Source organism: Coloeus monedula (genome assembly GCF_965178545.1).
Source record: "Coloeus monedula genome assembly, chromosome: 5".
NCBI lineage: Eukaryota > Metazoa > Chordata > Aves > Passeriformes > Corvidae > Coloeus > Coloeus monedula.
The window spans coordinates 26,996,981-27,018,952 of NC_138785.1; the positions used below are offsets into that span (position 1 = coordinate 26,996,981).

At 40.7% G+C, this 21,972-nt stretch overlaps 2 protein-coding genes across 3 annotated transcripts in view; one reads left to right on the forward strand and one right to left on the reverse strand.

Moving 5' to 3' along the window:
* Nucleotides 1–3,617, reverse strand: part of LOC309573442 (uncharacterized protein) — a 58,388-nt gene extending 54,771 nt beyond the window's left edge. For both annotated transcript variants that reach the window (XM_082282420.1, XM_082282419.1), the window contains exons 1-4: nucleotides 3,397–3,617; nucleotides 3,063–3,163; nucleotides 2,649–2,718; nucleotides 1,498–1,628 (exon numbers count right to left, since the gene is read on the reverse strand). In XM_082282420.1, the coding sequence (XP_082138546.1) occupies nucleotides 1,498–1,628; nucleotides 2,649–2,718; nucleotides 3,063–3,163; nucleotides 3,397–3,562 (468 nt within the window). In that variant the 5' untranslated portion in view covers nucleotides 3,563–3,617. The remainder of the gene's footprint in view (nucleotides 1–1,497; nucleotides 1,629–2,648; nucleotides 2,719–3,062; nucleotides 3,164–3,396) is intronic.
* An 8,367-nt stretch (nucleotides 3,618–11,984) lies between these two features.
* FGG (fibrinogen gamma chain) lies at nucleotides 11,985–16,685 on the forward strand (the record flags this gene model as incomplete). Its single annotated transcript, XM_082282435.1, has 9 exons — nucleotides 11,985–12,059; nucleotides 12,149–12,193; nucleotides 12,613–12,796; nucleotides 12,903–12,996; nucleotides 13,968–14,098; nucleotides 14,737–14,870; nucleotides 15,005–15,189; nucleotides 15,864–16,141; nucleotides 16,486–16,685. The coding sequence occupies 9 exons, from the start codon at nucleotides 11,985–11,987 to the stop codon at nucleotides 16,683–16,685; spliced, it is 1,326 nt and encodes a 441-aa protein (XP_082138561.1).
* Nucleotides 16,686–21,972: the final 5,287 nt, after the last annotated feature.

The following is a 21,972-nucleotide window of genomic DNA, read 5'->3' on the forward strand; positions in this document are numbered from 1 at the left end:
TTTCCAGCATGCAGAAAACTAAGTCAGTCTTTAAAGAAAGTAATGTTCATTCACATACAACCAACTACAATCAACTGGTGTATTTCCTAGGCTTTAAACTGTATTTAATTGCTGTAGGACTAAATAAATCAAACCCTGCAAACAGAAATGTGTCTGCCACATCTGCAATGGTGTCACAACCAGCGAACAAGGCTAATCTTGTAGCTTCATACAGTGCTTAGAGTAAGTTGTGTTTCCAGAGCAGTAGGTGGGGGGGGAGGGTGTGGTTTTGACCATGCAGTAGGCAGCTTGCCAATCCAGTGGACTGAGGGTACAGTGACTGCATAGACACAATGTCTATGGAAACTCTAAATACTAATTTACAGGTGGGATCTGTAGTGTGGGAAAAAACCCAAAATTTCCACTCTGAACTAATTTGGTATTCTATGTTAATGACTGCAATCCTCCAAACCACAAGTAACATTTACCATGTTTCATGTACCAACAACAGAAGTTGTTGGTAACCATAAAAGCCGTGTCTTTTTTGTTCCTGTAAGTTATGTACTGACAACAGCATAGAAAACAATGCATTTCAGATCAGACACGTCTGTAACAAGCTCAAATAATGACCACTTTACTGTTGTAGCAGTAATGAAATTCTGGCCTGCAGACAGTAAAGTGGTTTCAGTAGGGCAGAAGTTTCTGAAAATGAAGCCCAAGCACTGCACATAAATTGCAAATGAAGAATCTTACTTTACGATCTTCCACATTCAAGAGCATGCAAGGAGTAACAGATCCTATGCAGACAAATAATTTTCCAAGTTACAGGCAGATATTTAACCACAGTGCAAACCTCTCCTCTCTTAATTACTATTATGTAGAAAGTCTTTTCCCAGTAACTTTTCAGGTACGGCCAACATCTTTTTGCAGATTTCATAAAGTGTAATTCTTTAAGTACAAAACAAAACCAAACATATATTTCATCTTTCAATTTTTTTTTGTCATATTTTAACTTCAATCCTCTCATTTAACATTACCTTACTGCCTGTAAACTAATTACTTAAAAACAGAAAACCAGCTACCTATAAACAAAGTAACATCAGGAAGTGCCTGTAAACCACTAAAAAAGCTAGAGGGGATAAACATTTGAATGTGCTGCAGCCACACCATATTCAGAAGATTTAACACACATGATTATCTAGTTCAGACAGAAGCAGTAAGCAACAGCACACAATAGCTTCTCCTGAAGAGCAGGCAGACCTTACAGCAGATTCACATTTCCCTTCAAAAAGCTAAATAGCAGATCCACAAGCTAATAAAATTCACCTCCATTACATAGCAAACACTAAATGTGCCAAGAGTTGTATTCATGCGTTTAAAAATTAAAAGATAATGAACAACACTTCTGATAGTTAAAGACTACTGGATAAAGACACACAAAGTAAGTTCCTACGGGACAGTAAATACCACGTTCATGCTATACAGACTCATGCTAAGGCTTAAAACAAAGTGAAATACCTCACTCATCAGATCATCTCCAGCAACAACAGCTATTTTCAAATCAACATCTGCTTTCTTTGCCACCTCCTGAAGGGCAGCTGCACAAGCAAGTGGATTAATTCCACCAGCATTACTGATGACACGAACACCTAAGAAAAAAAAAAGGCAAATGAAGTTCAGCAGCATCAATAATCAATCACCTGTATTTTAAAAAGTGTGCTGAAACACAAGCAAGGTATCACCTTTGCAAGGTAACAGACATTCAGTTAAGCAAAATACTAAAACCACATTAAAATATGAACCACATTTAACCTGTGAAAGGATCACAATAAACCAATACAAAATTGTTTAGAAAAGAGTAACTGCTATAGATAATTCTCATTTATCCTTTATGAATGGAAGGAGAAAGTGACCAGAAAGACACACATAATGAGGCAGACAGACAGCATCGAACATCCCTGACAGAAACAGCAGTAAACACTGTGAAGCTTTACTAATGTAAACAAAAAAAGAGTGATTAGAAAGTCATATTGTAGAACTACATGGAAATTTTGAAAAACTAGAATTACCTTGAAAACATTTTTTAAAAGATCTGTAAAGCAATATTCCATTCACAAATTAAAGCTACAGTAAGAAAAACGTGAAAATATTTATCTACAGTTATAACAAGTATCTCAAATCAACCCAATTTCACCATCAGACCTGTACCCTACATCAATTACAATGGGATTTTTCATAGAATCCTAGAACAGTTTGGGTTAAAAGGACCTTAAGGACCACCTAGTTCCAAGTCCCCTGCCATAGGCAAGGTTATTCAGGGCTCCATCCATCCTGGCCTTGAACACTTCCAGGGATGGGGCATTCACAACTTCTCTGGGCAACCTGTTCCAGTGCCTCACCACCCCCACAATAAAGAATTTCTTCCTAGCAGCCAATCTAAATCTACCCTCCCTTCAGCTTATGGCCACTTCCCCTTCTTCTATCACTACAGATCCTTGTAAAAAGTCCAGCTCCAGCTCTCTCGCAAGCCCCCTTCAGGTACTGGAAAGTGCTGTAAGGTCTTCCCAGAGCCTTCTCTTCTCCAGACTGAACAGCCCCAACTCTGTCGGCCTGCCTTCATAAGCAGGTGTACTGAATTAACATACAAACTCATGCAAGAAGCAGCCTACCTTTCCTGTGAATATCTTTTATATAGGGAGCCATGGCAGTGGAGACAAAATCCGGAGTGTAACCTAAAACCTGAAATAATTAAGAGCTGTAACCACTTCTCATAGGTAGGTCAACCCAATCCCTTTCCCTGATTAACACAGAAAACAGGGAAGAACAAGTACCTCTGAAAATGTTTGGCAAATACGATGGGAAATGACATGAACACTTTCACTATGTGAAACTGAACGGATGCAAATAAATACATGCGAGTAAAAAGTATACTTAAGGAACAGTGTCCCCCTAACCAGGCATGTCTTAAGCAGGCTTCGGGCACGATTTGGGCTGAAGGAGAGCTCGGGAGGTCGGAAAGTACCGGAGCGCACCCGGCCCCGGCCAAGCCCAGCACGCTGGGGCCGGACACCGGCTTTACTTACGGGAGACCGGGCCTTGGCGGCCGTCAGCAGCGACATGGTGATCTCGGAGAGGTAATCGAAGACAAGGAAATCCAGCTTCCCCCCGTACAGCAGCTGCGGCACTGGCGGGGCAGGCAAAGGCGCTGTCAGCACGGGGGCCCCCCGGCCTGCTCCTACCCCCGGTGCCGGCCCGCCCCGCCCGGGCGTGCGGCGCCAGCCCCGGCCCGCCCGCTTGCGCAACGTGCTGGGGGCCGCCGCCGCCGCCAGCCGGGCTCGCCCGGCCTCCGTGCCCCGGCCCCGCCGGGTCTCCCCGCGCCCCCCGAGCAGCCGCTGCCGCTGCGACCCCGCCGCCCACCTGCGGTCGCCGTGTCCCCCCAGAAGCCCGAGGCGCAGCCGATGCGCACCGCGGCGCCCGCCGGGGGCTCGCAGCCCGCGCTGCGCCAGCGGCTCCAGCGGGGCGGGCGGGCGGCGGCCCCCAGGAGCCGCGGCCCCCGGAGCCCCAGCAGCGCGGCGCAGCTCATGGTGGCAGCGGGCGGGAGCGCGGGCACCGCCCCGGCTGCGGCCGCCTAACACAGGGCTGGGGAGGAGCTGCGGCCTGCGGAGGCGATTGGGAAAAGGGGCGGGAGAAAGCCTATAAACGCGGAGAGCGCGGGACAGAGTGCCGAGAGTTGTGTAGGGGCAGTTCGCTGTAGTTGGTGTATCCCATAGCGCCAGCCGGTTGGAGGGCAGTGATGGGTCCAGCCCGGGGCGGGTCCGAACGGGGCCTCTCTCTCTCGGGCCCGGTTGTGCCCGGGCCCACGCTGGACACGGGTCGGTGGCGGGGGTGCGGGGCTGTCGCATCCCCGAGGTGCTGCGGGCTTGGCGGGGGCACCCGTGTCACCAGCGAAGCGAGAGGCGGTGTGTCGGGGCAAAACCTCAGCAGCGGAAACCCCATGATAAGGCTGGGGTTAATGTCAGAAGCATGTCAGATTGTCTACTTACGGAATTTTTATGAAACTCTTTCCTTCTCTCCTAAATACAAAATGCGTTTGTTAAGAAATAAGGCTTTCTGCGTGGAAGTGCACGTCTCTGTTCTGACAGAAAGGAGGTCCCATACTGAATTTCCAGTCTGTGAACGTGAGGTAAATGCCACTAACCCAGGAAATTCCCTCATATATAAAGAGGAACGATTTCGTACTCCTGACGTCTAAGCTGGAGAGCTGTCTCTGGACATCAGAGGGCTAATCATGTACGGGTGCTCCAGAGCGAATCCTCCGTGTCTGACATGAGCTAGGACTGTGCCTGAACCAGAGCCTTACGTGCTGCTCTGACACAGTAACAGCCTGGCCTTCCTTAACAAGTACACTTTTATTTCGATTGGGTTTGAATTGTATCTCGCAGATGATACAATAATAAAATTGGGACTTCTTGCAGGAGCGATGAAAAATAAAACGTTTGGTGCAACTGACAATGCTAAGTATGTGGTGATGATGAGAGGGGGTTTTACTGATGTAAAAAGTAGCCATGTTGAAAATAAATAAGTACTTCTGAAAATTGTTGATAAGACTTCCAGTTAGACTATTTTCAACTTGTGACTAGAAATAATGCAGTTGAGAGAAGACAGAAAATAGTCATGCTGTGGTCTCAGAATTTGGTTCTTTATTTAGCGAGGTACAATGTTTTCCTATTGCAAAAAAGGGCCATAAAGCACCATTTTCTAATGTTCTCAGTGCCTGAGTGATGAACAATTCCTGCCCTGATCTATTAAACAGGCAGAACCAAGTAGGTTATAAAGAAAAGTTGGTTTGCTATATGGACAGAGGATTTTGATTATTACACTATGAAAGTATTTCATTACTATGTGGAAAATTTGCAGGTTTCGAGTTCCTATAAACTAGTAAACATCCAAATAATCATAGTAGGGGAAAAAAACCACCATGTAATGTACGCATAGTTGACTCCAGAGAGCTTTGTCCTAAATACATATTGATTGTAGCTCCTTAAAGTAAATTTTGAAGCAAGAATCAGAAAGAGCACTGTCTTGGTACAAAATACATTACTATCAGTATAGACATAAAGACAGATGCTTTCTGTAGATAAATTTTGTGTGTTCCACGTGTCTTTTGATATGGAATACGTTGCAGTCAGATTCCAACACATTGCAGTGTGGCAGGAAACATGGCTAATCCTCAGCAAAGTCATGCGATGCTCTCAAATCCTGGGGTGAAATTCAAATGCGGTTTGCCTTGGCTGAGACACCATTACCAATATGATGCAGTTCTCCCTTCTGTGCTTAAACACACCCAAAATAAATGCCAATCACTGATAAACAGAATCATTGATAACCCATGAATGTAAGTAAAAAATCCGCTGGAATGGGCTGCGCCAAGTTTTCACGCTGCAAAACTGAACTTGGCGTGAGAAGAGCTGGCTGCTGACGCCAAGGAGCCCAGGGGCCGGTAGGTGGCTGTGTTTCACCGCTGTCCGCACCCACCTCGCCTGCGAAACCACCTCTGGCCCCAAAAAGAGCCACCTGCTCCAACCAGCATCACCTCCGGATGACCAGGTGTCATAGGTTAGCATTTTATCTATATTAAGAAATAAATATTCACATGCTCACGTGTACATGGGTACAACAGTCTTTGAATGTAGAAGGTGCTTTATTCTTTTAACTTCTTTCAAGTAATTTCGTAGCATGGGTTTTGACAGCCAGTGCTCATGGTTCTGTGAAGGACGGGATCTTGCTTTGTCAGAAACCATTTCAAGGTCCTTACGGAACCTTAAATACAATTTTAGCAAATTTGCATGTGGATGTTGACGTCTTTGTGAGAGAATTAATGTCCAACATGTATTAAATAGTACAACATACCTATTAGTTGATCTCCCAAAAACACGAGGAAAGGATTTAGGATTGCTTCCATTATTTGCAATGATGCAGTGAAGTGATAAAGGGATCAAAGCCTGTATTCTGTTGGTTCCCACAGCGAATTTGTTTCTTACTCAATTTATACTTGTCCATAAATAAGTAGATTATTTAATAACCTTGTTGAGGTTCCAGCAAAATCATCCATTTTTCTGAAAGGGTAATTTATTCACTACCTCTATCCCTCCATTTCACAAATTATTTTCTTAAAATAGACTGAGCTTTCATTACCATCATCATTCCATCCTGAGCAGTAATAATTAGCTCAGAGCCCATTATTTCATACATGATCTTAGGATTGTTTTAATGAAAACAGAGGCAAATTATATAGAGGTTCTCTTCAAGGTGGGCTTGGAAAGCAATGCTCTGTGATGGTCAAGTCTTAATTTTGAGATTTTTTTGAGATGATTTAACAGATTTTAGGAACAGTTCATTGCTCTTCGAGGACATCAGATGGCACTGTGTGGTTGCAAGTGAAGCCCAAAAGAAACTACAATCAGTAACTAGCTACGTGAAATTCATACACAGGAGATGCTAGTAAAAGACTTGACCGTATTTGTGACCTATGTAGGGGATATGGGTCAACAATAAAAGCTGTCACAACTCACTCACGTGATAGGAATCCATTGCATAATGTAAGTTATGAATAAGCCAGAAATCCTCTCATAATTTATGAGAAGAAAGTGGGGGAAAGAAAAGTCTTCTGGCTTTAATTTTTGTGCCAGAGAAAGAAAAAGACTACAGATTGAAAAAAATAATAATAGTAATAAAAAAAAAATATATATATAGAAGACTCTTTTTTTTTCTGCTTATGGTTTACATGTGGATAAATCTGAGCTTCACTTTCCTTCAGTGACCCTAAATACTTACATTTACATTTAATAGGCTAGTGCTATTAATATTTCAAACTTAAGCCTGTGCTTCTCTCCCTGTAAACAGATTTGTGCACCAGCACAGAGCACAGATAATGTGTAAAAGAACTGTGGAATTCATTCTTCTACTTCCACCATTGTAAATTAATGGCATTCAAGCCTAATCCTGGAAGTCAGGGAGGACAACACAGAATATATTTTTCCGAAACAAATACACTTACCACTATATTTCTAGGATTTTTCTGACAGTCAGGCTTCCTCTGATTGCTTTGAAAAGTACAAGCAAATTATTTCACAGGCCAGGGGTTTATTGAGAAATACATTACATTTTTGCTGTATTTCCTTTAATGTTATTGTCAATAAGTTCCTGTCCAAACTAATAATATCAGCCTATACGTTTGATTATTGAAGTAGGCTCTGTTTAGTTTATTGAGGCTCTGTCCTCTCAACTAATTACAAAATACTCAGCAAATATTTGAATTTATTACTTATCTCATTCCCACAAATTAGTGGATCTCTTTGTTTAACAAATAGAGTTCACTGTTCTTGCCCTCAAGGTAAAGTATACACTGCAATCTCTCTTCTGCAGACAGCCTGAATACCAACCTTTTCTAAGTGAATCAACAGTAGAAAATGGTCTCTGTAAATCAGTAAAGGCAGAGAATTTGCTATGTTGCATCAAGTACCCCAATGTAAGGCACAAACAACTCAAAGCTCAATAATTATGTTTCACTGAACATGGTTTGGGGTTTTGTAGTATTTTAGTAGATTTTTAGAATTTTGAGGTGTAACATCCTATGTTCTAGGATTCAGAAAAACCTCACCCATGACAAAACAAATGCGTTATCTTCTGAATTATATTTTCATTCCTTTATATCACATTCCTTTTTTTTAGATATAAGTTCACTCTTAATACCTTAAGATTTGAAACAAGCTTAAAATATTTAATGTATGAAATTAAGTAAGCAGAACTAACTAAACTGAAGCACTATAGGATATTTCAAAAGTAAGATAATAGCTCGTTCAAACCATCAAATATCTGGCTTATGGATATGAGGTGCCTTCAGAAGTACTATGATGATGAAGTGCCTTGATTTTTGGCCCTTTAATTGTTAACTATTTTTTTAAAATTTGTTTGTAATAATAGTTTAAGTCAAAATAAGAACTATATATTAAAGCAATAACCCTTGCTTGTTCTTTGCAGAAATCAAAGGGTCTTTTAAGTTATTAAAAGTGCTGACATGAACAGTCATGAATCAATGTAACTTCCATGTTTTGATTTAAGAAAATACATTATCCTATAACTATTAAAGAATACACTCTAAAGTGTGTATTCACAGTGTGGAGGCAAAATATCCCATAATTTCTTTCCAAAAATGAAAGGTTCTGGCTGACATGAAGTACACATATTTCTTACTGATCTTCACTCAGTTTTCAAATAAACAACTATTTCCAGCCAGTATTTGAGCTGAAGCACAGCAAGTACCTGTACTGGTGTCACAACTGTGAAGAAATTAAAGTCTCTCCCTTGCAGAGCCACTGATTTTTGTTGACTCATTTCACTTCAGGAAGGATGAGGAAGAAGTGTGCTGCACAGAGTGAACTATCCAATTGGAAAAAAAAGTTGTGATTTACCTTTTGCCCACATTTTGAAAATTGAAAGAGAAGGATAAGTTACAAAACTTTTTTTTCATTTTCACTTTGGTGCACACCATTGGCATAACTTCATTACTAGACAGCTTTTTGTCTCTATCTCTCATCCTAATTATCACTCACTCATTGATCGACCTAGCAAAGGGGGTTTTGCCCACTAATCTGTTTAGTAATACAAGCAGGGTGATACATATTGGTGATGGATAGCAAAGCACAGTAGGTATTTTTTTCAGCGTTGTCCATTTGGTATTTTTCAATATTTATTCTTAAATAGGAAAATTATCTTCCAGAGCATCTAAAAAAATGCAACTTCAAGTCAAGTCTACTGAACACTTTCCGTTAAACCATAATAAGAGCCCACTGGAAATCTTAAAATGTGTCACTAAAGCATTTCTAAAATATAGACTGATTTTTCAGGTTAGATTCTTAAGGCAAGTAAGTATGAGCTTAAAGCCAGATGTTTTTCTAAGACAGCCATAAGGATATTCTGATATTCAGGAACTAATTTACAGACACAAACATGTTTCTTCCAGTTTGTTTTTCTAAGAAAATGTTTTCTATGAATAATGGGAAAGTGTTGGATAGTGTCCCAGTGGCTGACAAAAAATACTAATCAATATTGAGTTGAAGAAAGCTCTTTTAAACAAATAATGAATCACCTTTACTCTCTCCTCAAAAATAAATTGCAGAAAAAGAGTACACTGAGTTTGAGAACTCTTCCTTCCACCTGTGCTACACGAATTGTTCCTCATCTGTTAACGAACCAGCAAACAGACTTACCGGAAAGAAAACACTGGCCAGAAAATCAACATGGCTAAATCAGGCTGGACATGTCTCAGGGTACAATCAGGTTTCTAGCACACTTGTTTGGTAAGTGGGTCAGCTGTTTTGCAACCAGGACCCACCAAGACAAAATGGTATGCAAGGGAGGAAAAATACCACGTAGTCATTCCACTACGAATATGTGTTGCTTTCAACTTAATTAAAAGCAGGAATCAGATATTTCTGAGTAAGGAAATGTGAAATCAGAGACAAAAAGAAAAAAGAAGCAAATATATGAAATGATTAATTATTCAAGGCTAAATCATGACCATGTAATCAGTAAAGCAAACAAAAATTTCCTGAGGTTTAAATATTTACATCTTCTGCTAAGAAGTACCACAGTTGTGACCACAAATACAGCTAAGTAACACTTACAATTGCAGTGTGCAAATATTTGGTAATCATTAAGGCAATGTTGAAAATTGACTCCTCCATGAATGTAAATCTATAAAGTGATAATTTTGTGTAACATAAGCACCTGACTGAAAATTCAGGTTTCCTATTCCTAACACTTTGGTAGGGATAATGATCCTTTTGTTTTGTCTACCAATTTTCCATTTATCTTGAACATTAAAACTCTATTTATACACTGTTATTATATCATTACAGACGTTCTCATTGTTTAATTATAAAATCTTGGGGTTTTTAACTCAAGATTAACTAGGCTTTTACTGTAGTCATCCTCTCTGATTCCTGAAATTCTTGCCTAGGAGCACAAGACAAATTTTTTCATTTTCTGCTACCACACAGTCTTCTGACAGAGTTTCAAGCCAAGTGACAAAAGGGAAAGATGTGTTCTTTATTCTGTTGGAGGACGAGGGAGACCTGAATTGTGCTCCGTGGCTCACCTATTGCATCATGAACAGTACGTGCCCATCTGTACTCTGCAGTGTACATCTGCATTGAAGCTGGGCCAGTTACTTTACAAAGTTCCTACCGGGAACCTACTTGTGCTACCTTGTCATATCCAAGGGAATCTTGCTGGTGCACAGCCTCTGGGACACTGTGGACCCTTGTGTCAGGAACGGCAAAGAAGCAGCAAAGCAAGCTCAATGTATGAGCAGCAGTGACAAGGAGGTTCAGCAGTAGTTTCCTCAGTCCATCTTAACAGCACCAGTGAAGCAACAATAAAAAACACAACAACAGACAGACTTCTACCCAGTTCTATTTACTTTATTTTCACTCTTTAGGAAACAGAAGTAACCCTGTAAAAGGTGGAACCATGTCCTATTTGTATCAGTAAGGTCAACAAGAGCACATTCTGCGCATGGCTCTCGAAGTTAATTGATACCAGATTTGAAAAGACAAACCTTTAGCATCGGTCATCCTTTGGAAAAGACTTCTGGCAGCCTGGCAGCTAACTCACGGTCATCAGTAGAGTTACTGGAAAGCTGACTCTCGGAGGAACAATGCTTCAACCTCACATAAGTGTCCTATCAGTTTGATTTTTAGCATCTTAAATGCTCACATTTCCTTCTGGCAATATGTGGGTGGATCTCTGAACATGATGGGAACCTACTATTTGAACCAATTTGACCAGATGAAAAGAGGATACACAGGTCAGGAACTCTCCATGTTTCAGGCCGTAATTATATCTAATTTTCTAATAACCTGGGTCCTATAGAATGCTTTTATTTCCATGTTTTAAGTACCTATTAAGCCAAGTTGAAACATTGATCCTGCTGTACAGAGATGAAGTAATTTGCTTGAAATCACAAAGCTGACCCCAGTAACAACAGATCTATCAATGAGCCCCAGTCTCACCATTCTTCTCATCATGTGGTCAAACATGTAAGTGAGTCAAAAGCCTCATTCAACATTGTCTTATCACACATTGTGCTGTACAGGCAGAAAATCAGGCTTTCTCTGCAGAAGCCATAGTTTAGAGACCAGGTCTAGGTCATGAGTGGAAAGGTGTTAATGCTCCCAGTGCAGATAGCATGCAAAAGGACATACTAAAATAATTTGCCTGGAACAAAGCCCATAGCAGAAGACAGGGATTGTCATCACTCTTGTAGCTGTATTGAATAAGGCAGATACCAACAACTTTAGTTCCCCAGCAAGGAAGCATTGACCAAAGTCCCTGGAATGAACTCACTGTGTTGAAGGACAGGGAACATTCACACTTCCATTGCCCATGAGAAATACCACAGACTTATTTTCCACATATGCCACTTCATACCTTTCTCTGCCTCAGTTTTGTCATCCATAGAATAGGGAAAATGATGTTGAGTCTCTTTGCAAAACACATAGAGATCTGCATGAGGAAAGGCCTATGTAATTGCAAAATACAATTTATTGTTAGGTTATTGATAGTTGTAACACATAATTCAGATACTACTGTGGGTTTTCCCTGTGCTATTAAAGCGAAACTTCTGCCAGGCCCCATCACAAAGCGATGTGTGAGTTTCATTACACTTGTGACTAGGTTTAGCATCCCCATGCCTTGTCTCACCTTCCTGCCTCCCCTGAGACCTGGTTGGAGCAGAGAGAGGCGACTAAGTGGGAACCAGCTTCTGAAAATGGGAGGAGTGTATGTGCAAATTCCAGGAATGCACCTCAAATCCCTACCCCACCTCTTCCCACCACCTCCCAGTGCCCGCCCCCAGCTTCAGCCTGCTGCCTTAAACTGCTGCCTCCCTGTGCTAGGTTGAACATTCTCGGCTGCTGACTGCACAACCCAGTGGGACAGTCATGATGGGGCTGAGGTTGTGCAGCTGGGCTTCCCTGGGGTCTCTCCTCTCCCTGCTCTTTTCTACCAGTGTGGCGGTAAGTGAAGGGTGTTTAGGAAATGTGTTAGCACAGAAAGTGGTGTTGGAGAAAAATCCACTAAAAATGGCCCTCTTTCTTCTCTTCAGTATATTGCTACCAGAGAAAACTGCTGCATACTGGATGACAGATTTGTAAGTACCTGAGCAATTTCCTTTTATCTTAAGAATGTAACTAAAGCTTTCCTATGCTGATTATTAACTACCATTATCACTTGAACTTCATCATTGGTTTCAGTACCCATTAGGTGTGCTTTGTTTAAACCTGTTATTTATTGATAGCGGTATATGCTTGATGAAAGTGTACGGGAGGCTGTGCTGTGGATGAAAGCACATATCCAGCAGATGCTACAATAGTAGCATGCACTGTTTTCTTGCTATGTGTGCACTTACTGTGAAAGTAAACTGTCTCTAAAAAAGTCTGCTGCAAATGCCTGCCCTTTTTTATCCCTTATCTTTTGTGTCAGCAGTGTCTGAAAGTTCCTCTGCCCAAATATTCCGCTCTGCTTTCTTTTCCCCTGAAACATTGCCAACTATTTCTCCTTACTCCTTAGGGTAGCTTCTGCCCAACAACTTGTGGCATTGCAGACTTCCTTAATAAATACCATCCTGTTGTGGATAATGACCTGCAGGAAATGGAGAGAACTTTGCAGCGAATTTCTAACTCCTCAGTAACAATAGAACATCTGATTCAACACATCCAAGGCCTCTATCCTTCAGAAAAGCAGACTTTACCAAGTGAGCATAGAAAAAATAAGTACACAACTGAAAAATATTATTTATGTAGTTTTCTTTTTAAAATTTGCCTAACTGCAATTATTTTGTACTTTTGTCTGTTTTACAGATTCAATTGATGATTTTACTCAAAAGTCCAGGAAAATAATGGAAGAAATTATGAGATATGAAAACACTATACTGTCTCATGAAACTACTATCCAGTAGGTATCTTCCACTTCTTTTATTAGTGACAATACAAATTGTTTTCTTTCTGTTCTTTTATCAAGTGCAAAAAGGCTCTCTCAGAAAGGTTTTTTGTGCTCATGTGGACAGTTCTGCCCACACTGCGATTAGCAGCTGCCTAGCAAGACGCAAAAGGATCATGAGGATCTGATACTGAATTCTCTGCTCACCTGGATAAACCGCTAATTGTGCAAGAAGTGCAAGATAAGAATGTCATGAAGCCTGGCAATATTTTTATTTATGTTTCTCCTGCTGTGCCAGCTATCCCTAAAATCTTTTTCATGACCTTTGGAGGTCATGTGTTTTTGCTATCAAGCAGAGTATGTGGAATGTTTGTGCAATCATTCACTCTGGCCAATTTTGCTGCATATATCCATGAAAATTAGCTCAGTTACATAGTTATAAATCATAAGTAACTATAAACTCAGTGGTAGTCTTTTATAAGATGACATTGAAAATAAAATTGAAAAACATCATTAATGTCTCTAAATCTTAAGGATATGTTTTTTGACCCAAGTGTAGAAAGATCTGCACTACAATGACGTTTGCCAAAGATTATTTAGGCATTCTGACACTTACAGCAGTTTATTTGCAGCAGTTATGTTTTACAAATACATCCATAACTGAAGAGGAACAGTTTATCATTTACTTCAGGAGAGCAAAGTAAAATTTTCCATAGAGTTATACTCGTACAGTAATTACTGGTTAGAGTTTTGCTGATTAGAGTCAAGTTTTGCATGTGGTTAAGTTTTGCATGAGCTTAAGCATGTGCTTTCCTATTTTGCCTGTCCTTAACTTTAAATATCAGTGCTAATGAAGGCACCCCATTTTACAGGGGTGCATGTAGCAGCACGTTAGATACATGAGCCGTGTGTGCAGGGAAATAAATGTGTATTACACACTCACAAACAGCAGATACAACAACCCATTTTTATGTGTCTCTGTCCAGACAGTTGACAGATACACATATAATGAACAGCAACAGGATCACAGAGCTGAAAGAGAAGATTGCCCAGCTGGAATTACTCTGTCAGGAGCCGTGCAAAGACAGGGCTGAAATTCAGGAGACAACTGGAAGAGGTGTGCAAAATGATTCTTGTGTGGTGGAGGGTTAATTCAGCTACAAGTGCTGCTGCTTGGCATCACAGCAATGATTTATTGTAATCTTATGGGTCATGGACTTCTGTAAAGAGATATGAAATTGCAAATTATAAATACTGTGAGTAAAAGTTAGATGTTCTGCAGACAAGGTGTTCAGATGGAACACAGTTCTTGCTTGGCCTTTTTGGCCAAAATACGTTATCCCAAAATGTGTGCTAAACATGAGGGACATGAGTAGAGTTTCCACAGACCTGGGACAAACAGAAGATAACTCACTATCACATTTCTACTAAGCCATGTGGAAAAAAAAAAAAATTATTTCATTAGGTCTGAAAGTGTCTTTCTTCGTTGCTGTAGAAATCAATGAAATGACTGTGTTTTACACTGCTTAAACTCTACATGAAACTAAATTCATCTTCATCTTACACAAGTCCTGTGACCCTCGATAGGACTTTTTATGGCAATGACATTGAAGTATGTGGACTAAGCAGCTAACTTTGCAAGAATGGTATTTAGATTAATTTCATTTCTTGCACTAAGAAAGTTACAATATAAATAAATGTGAGGATAGAATTGTAGCTAGATTGAAAATAATCTTTTGAATATCTTTACTTCAGATTGTCAAGACATTGCAAATAAAGGTGCAAGAAAAAGTGGTCTATACTTTATCAAGCCTCAAAGAGCCAAGCAGTCATTCCTGGTCTACTGCGAGATTGACTCCTATGGCAATGGCTGGACAGTACTACAGAGGGTATGCCACTTATGTATTAATCCTATAAACCAACTTACTGCATGGGCACTGTTTTTATTTACCTACATCCTATACATATCCTTTTGACTGAGATTTTTATTTTTGTTTCTGGTGTTCTTGGTTTTTTTCCCCAGAGACTGGATGGGAGCGAAGACTTCAGTAAAAATTGGGTTCAGTACAAGGAAGGATTTGGACATCTGTCTCCAGATGACACCACTGAGTTCTGGCTGGGCAATGAAAAGATGCATTTAATAACTACACAGTCCACTCTGCCATACACCTTACGAATAGAGCTGGAGGACTGGAGTGGCAAAAAAAGGTATTTGCTCATGATGCTTCTGAAAATGACAGCTTAAAACCTACTGCTCCCACTGCTGCATCAGTTTGTACTGATAAAAGTTTGCTCCTAAAAAATTATGAACTCTTAGACCAACTAATGTGTGCATGGAACTGCTTTGTCTCCTGAGCTTGTATCTGTGACAGCAGTCACTGGGTGTGACTTGTTGCCAGGTACACGTGCATGTCAGAAGGCCACATGCTGTCAGCACTCATTTATTAGGCTGAAAGAATTTGTTTCTTCTCTTCAATTTTCTTTGTCTTACATATCTTATGGACCACATGATCATTTTAAGTCCCTTCCAACTGAACTATTCTGTTCTATTCTTTTTTTTAATTTCTATTGTGAACCTGGGAGATTATATATATGTATAAATATATATATGTGTGTGTGTGTGTGTGTGTACTGGTAATGTAGATATTTCATACATCACTGAAGGCTAGTAGTCAGAAAACACGTCTGATACTGGAGCACAAAAGTTGATTGGATGTGTGTCACTGAACTGAGCCCCACAGTCACATGAAACCAATTCCTTTTAAAATGCTAGGATGCAATAAATGCCTTTTCTGCAGTTTTAACACTGATGTATTTTTCATTTGTGCATGTGCTGGGAATGCAGCATGCTCACACTCAGCATTTTTGCCCTTTGTTCACAGCACTGCTGACTATGCTGTATTCAGAGTGGGAAGTGAAGAAGACAAGTATCGACTGACTTACGCCTACTTCATCGGTGGTGAAGCCGGGGATGCCTTGGATGGATACGATTTTGGAGATGACAAAAGTGATAAATCCTACACCTACCACAATGGCATGCGGTTCAGTACCCATGATAATGACAATGATAACTATGAAGGCAACTGTGCTGAGCAAGATGGGTCTGGATGGTGGATGAATAGATGTCATGCTGGCCACCTCAATGGCAAATATTATATAGGTAAAGTGTCTTCTAAGTGCTTATAATCCAGGACACCACATTTCAGTGACAAAGGAAAACGAGTCACGTTTATAGAGTACACTTTGCCTTCTGGATTTTCCAAAGCTGGCATAGCCCATTCTTTGCAATAATTGTTAACACCAGTAGCAGGAATTTATGACTGCTCTCCATTCCAAAGTGGGAGAATCAATCCTGAGAGAAGCAAAATGGGGAGAAAGGCATTGAACAGGGTCTGTTAGCACACCCAGGGATGCCATGGAGGTGTCAGGACCAGAAAAATGTATGGGCACAGTAACTATTTTAGAAAGCAACCAACTGTTTTGCTCCAACTGATGTTTTTTTAGGTGGTGTGTACACATCAGAAGATGCTGGTCCATCGGGATTTGACAATGGCATTATCTGGGCAACCTGGCGTGACCGGTGGTACTCCATGAAGAAAACTGCAATGAAAATCATCCCATTCAACAGACTGTCAGTAGATGGACAGCAGCACAACTTAGGCAATGTCAAACAGGTTCGACCACAGGGCCGAGGAGATATTTAAAATGAACACAGAATATTGTAATCATTTCAAACACTGAGCATGGACAGCTGAAGTTAAGCCCACTGCATCTTAGAGAAGTTGGCTTTGTTTACCATTTTGTCACAGAAGTATTTCTACTTTGATTTTAGTATACCTTCTGCTTCACTGTTTCTTTTAATGGATAGATAAATGGATAGTGTCATGATCCGAAATAATCCCTTGCCTTTGTGTATTTTAAATGCTACATTTTTAATTCCCAACTAATATAACTATGTATGAATACCACTATCAACATGTCATCATAGACTTCTTCCATTAGAAGAACATTAAAATACTCATTTCTTTCTGTTTTAGGTTGGAGACTCGTAAAGGACGATTTGACAAAGACCAGCCTGAACAGGAAAAGCAAATCTTTTCTGTCTTAGACACTGAACTTACCAAACATTACACAGTGCAGTTTTGACTGTAAAACAACATTGTGAGATGCCCAAACGTCTTCCCTAAGCAGTGCTTACCTCTGTGGATGGTTATTTTTTCTCTACCTGTTCTCAATAAATTTTTGATTATTACAAAAAAAGTCTGAGCTTATTACCTGTGCTCTACAGATGGCCAAACAAGACAAAGAAAACTTTTGATGGTTGGATCAAACCTACTTGATTCAGTCATTCCTGAATTTCACACCAGTAGTTTCTGCTCTTTGTTTAAAGGCATGTGTTGGACCTATTTCCCCATAAATGTGACTTGTTTCCATAGGTTTTCAAGTTTTCTAATAAAGTTGTTTGGTGACATAGATCAAAGTACATGGCAACTTGAAAGTGGCCTATTTTACTGCTGAAGACTATTTAACTTAGCTTACCACAAAGTAATGAATATATTTTCTATTGGGATGTGCTAGGTAATGTCAATGACCAGGAACAGGTATTTTACTCCAGGTCATGCATATTAACTAGTTTCTCAAATTTTACTCAGAATAAGTTTCATTTGCTATATGACACATAGCAGTACACTGTACAGCCATTATTCCCACATACCCCTCTTTTTTTTCATAAATATTTAAAAATTACTCTAATATATTCAGTGCCATGCAACCAAAAAATGCTAATATTTGCAGCAGAAATTGATTGCATTTTACTTGCTTTTTCTTTCTCTGGATCTGGTAATAATTTGCCATGTGATCCACATAAGCAAATTCACAGCACAGATCATGACCAGCAAAGAGTTTGCGATGCCGTCTGAAAGTACCTGCTCAAAATCTGATGAGTGCATTTGAGGGGTGTATCAGCAAACCAAATTAGGTTTGTGGATAAATCATTCAACAAAAGAAATACACTCAGAGCTAGAAACTATCACTATTTCAAGTTGATGCATTAAGAAGTGAAATAGGAAGTGTATCCTGGTCTTTATTTTTAGCTACTTATGGAAGAACAGAAATTTGCCTGGTATTTCTAAATAGCACATTCAAGTGCTCTATCATAGAGACAGAAGGACATTGCTCTGATAAAAGAGACCTTACAGTCAGTTCATGCTGCCTCAACAGTTTTCCAGTTTTGATGCCCAGATGTCTGGTGAGGCTGGTGCTGAGCATCTTCCCTGGATCTGAGTCTCCACAGCATGATAAACTGCCTACACCTCATTTTTATTAAGATTTTCACGTAGTTGAATTTTTACTCTTGGGCCAAAATCTAAGAGGAAGGCAGATTTCTCAGGAGTAGGTGAGAAGAAGGCATCATTCACTAGGGTCAGGTGGGGTTAACAACAGCTTGAGACGAGGGATGGCCCCTCCACACCACCAAACTGGTGTATTTGCAAAACTCTGTTGCACCCGTGCAACCAGCCATGCTGCACAGCTCACTGCCAGCCTTGACACTCAATTTCTCACCAAGCAAAGCAGTTTTCCTGAACATTTTGTGCAGTAAGACCTCTCCCATGGCTCCATGTAGCTGAAGCAGTATGTGTCGAGAGGCTGGAGAGAAGGATGCAAGGGAAGGACTGGCAAGCCCACTCTCCTCCCTGTTCTGCAAACAGCCACTTGAGTAGCATTGGTTGAGTCCCTTCCACTTCCTGTGTTCAGTTTATACCACCTATGACATTAAGTTGATATTATTTATATATTTGCAACATGGATTTAAAAATATATTCCTTTCACCTCTGTCACTTTGATATCTGTATTCACACTCTGCTAGGTCAGAATTGCTATTGCCTCTCCTGGTTTAGGTTTTGGCTGCAATTAACAATTACAATTACAATTGTAATCTGTAATTACACACGTTTCATGGATATGAGCTAGTATTTTATGGATTGCTCACCATAACTAAAATCGGCTTATTCTTCCAGTTGGTTTGCTGATTGGTGTCTTCTACTTTTCACAAATTATTTTAATCTCTGGAGAGGAGCATTTGCTGCAGTGGTCAGAAGGGTCAGAGTCAGTAAATCCAAGAAGCCTGATCTTTAAATGAAGTCCTGTGCCAGAGTTAATCAGAGAGTCTGCAGCACCCCAGCCCACAGTTGTGTTCTCTGGGCCCTGAAAGAGATCTGGCAAGACTCATGCCTCTGGAAGCTCCTTCCTATGGTGTCCAATCCCCTGTCTATCAGAAAAAGGCCTGAAAAGACCTCCTATTTCTTCTAACTGTTAAAAATAGAATAATACTCTCAGTATTAATTTTGGCAAGCAAGTACATTGCAATTGAACTTAATGCCCCTATTTTGTATACTGAGAGCTCAGTATATTTCTCTTTTCTAAATAATTTTTTATCATACATGACTGTCAGACCATAGCCTATAGTAAAAGTTACCTGTATTTAGAAAAGTCTGTACCTCTCAGTTTATAGAAGTTTATTAAAGGATTTGGTGGCCTTTCTTTCACACCTTGAGCTTGCAGTGACTCTTCCAAAGACCACTGTAGCACAAAACAGAGGAATCTCACTCCAAAGGCAAAAAAAAAAAAAAAAAAAAAAAAAGTGAATGAGGAAGAGATAGAGGAAGAAAGAATCAAATAAAGTGGACAGACTGGAGGACTTCTGGTTTCCTCAGTTCTGGGACATGGCATGGGGAAAATGTGGGACAAAGTGCTGGGATTGACTAGTAATGACTCCGAAAGAGTTAGGTAGTCTGAGGAACATATGAAGAGAAAGTGAAGATGAGAGCTGAGTCTGAAGGAGAATGCAGTCTAAGACAAAGCATCCAGAGAAGGGTCATGAATGAGCAGGTAAGAGGAGCAGAAGGCACCACTTGGAAACTGGTGGTAGGGCAGGGGACACACACAGTGCTGGGCAAACAAGGTGAGGCTCACATCTAGGGCACACAAACCACAGCTAAAACCCAGACTCCCCGACTATTACTGTGGCATTCAGCCAAGAGCAGGGCAGATGAACTGCACTTCTGTCCTTTGACCCTGAATTAAAGTAAAATCCAAAGTTTATCTAGCTCTTGGCTTCCAGCCTTTCAAGCAAACACCGGCAGAAGTGACTGAATGATTGCAGCATGAAAGCAGAGGTACAGGCTGAAGGTCAGGCACGGATTCAGCCCTTAACTGTAAAGCCCGAGAAGCTCCTCCTTCACCCCAGCTTCCCCCAGCAGTTCCCTTCGCAGCAAGCAGGAAACCCCTCTTAGCTTACCTAATGTTTATGATCAGATATCAACTTTTTTCCAGTCCCTCTAGCCTTGGTGGCTGAGTTTTACTTGGACCAGAGTTAAGTTCACTGTGTTTGAGTGTCACCAGAGAGCTGTGCCATCCCTCAGGGTCAGTGGAGGTCTGGAACATGCTACTCGCTGTGTCCCCTGTTAGCCTGGTGAGCAGTGCCTGGAACACCACCTAGCAAACTGTCACATCCTCTGTCAGCAGGGTTGAAAAGGCAGAAATTATTTTGCTTTTTGTGCTCTTACTACTATTGATTTTTAAGGCCTTTTAAATTACAAATATAATATTAAGGTATTATTGATGATCACAAAATCAAGCTCCTACAAACTGGGAAAAGTTAGAACCAAAGTGACATTTCACACCTGAATTATGAAGGATGCTTTAGTTGTTGCATAGATTTTAATGCATATAGTTAGCAAGACAGGGTGGGGCACAGTGGTCTCTTTTTACAGCTGATACCCTGCAGAATTAGGTGCTATTCCTGCCCTGATCACCCAGCTCCTGTGGGGGCAGAGGTGAGACATGTGTCTTAGAGCTGGCTGCTAGCTGTTCCCCCTGAGCTGCGGTGCAGGCACAGAGAGGCAGCTGCCAGCAGTGGGATCTGCACATGGGGTGTGCTCTGAAGACTTCAGACTATCAAAACGGATCCCAAAAGTTAATAACTACTTTTTAACTTAACCTTCTCACCTAGTTTCTGCAACTGTGAAAAGGGGAAAGTCATGGCTGGGGAATGAATGTTTGCAATGTACCATAGGAAAACCTTTGAAGCTTTGAGCAGTCTGCAGAGCATCATCCTACAATGAAAAGAGTGTACAGTTCTGGGCAAATGCTTGCCTGTGGAGCACCATCCCCATGCTCAGTGTGAGGCAGAAGGGGTTCAGTGGAAGAAATATCACATGTAATCCTGTGGTAAAGCAGGGTCCATGAGGGTATGCACAAGGAGAACCCACAAAGTTGCACCTGCAATTCTTCTGTTCCTGAGCATGAAGATCACAAGATTGTGTGATCAGACTTTTGTTTTTATTTTAGAGGCAAAAATTGAGCTTTTTTGAGTTTGAGTGGGACATTCTTCATGGACCACAGTATATTTTTGATGAAGCCCATTTTACTCTGTTCTGTGAAATAATTAATCCTAATCCTGCGAGATTTCCTCCTATTGTGTTGCTTCCCTCCTTTAAGCATTTAATTGCCCTCCAGGGGTTTTATAGTTCTTTTACAGAACTGCTGCAACAGAGAGAAAAAAACTGTGTAGGACTTGTAGTAGGGAAGCACCACTAATCCTCTGAAGTTAGCAGATTTTGGTTGATTATCTGCTTTGAGTCCAGGAGCTGCCTTATGTGCCTTTATCAACCAAACAATACTTCCATGGCTGCCTGACCTTCAAACTGAGCAAGGGTAATACGTGATGTGTTTGGACATTTGTTGATGAAGTTAGTTGGGCTCTCTTGTTGCTGAAATTAGAAGTTTGTTGCAGGAGGTTCAACAGAAGACATCTACAAAGCTATTGCAGGAAATTTAATTAAACAAAGCATCTTGTTTCAGAATGCACACACGTAAAATAAGATTAAGCATTAAATATAACAGAAACCCTTTGTCATGCAAAGCTCGATCCTGGAGGTGTAGGTGTTAATCAATGTAATACCATCGTACTGAGCCCTTCTGCTACCTGAG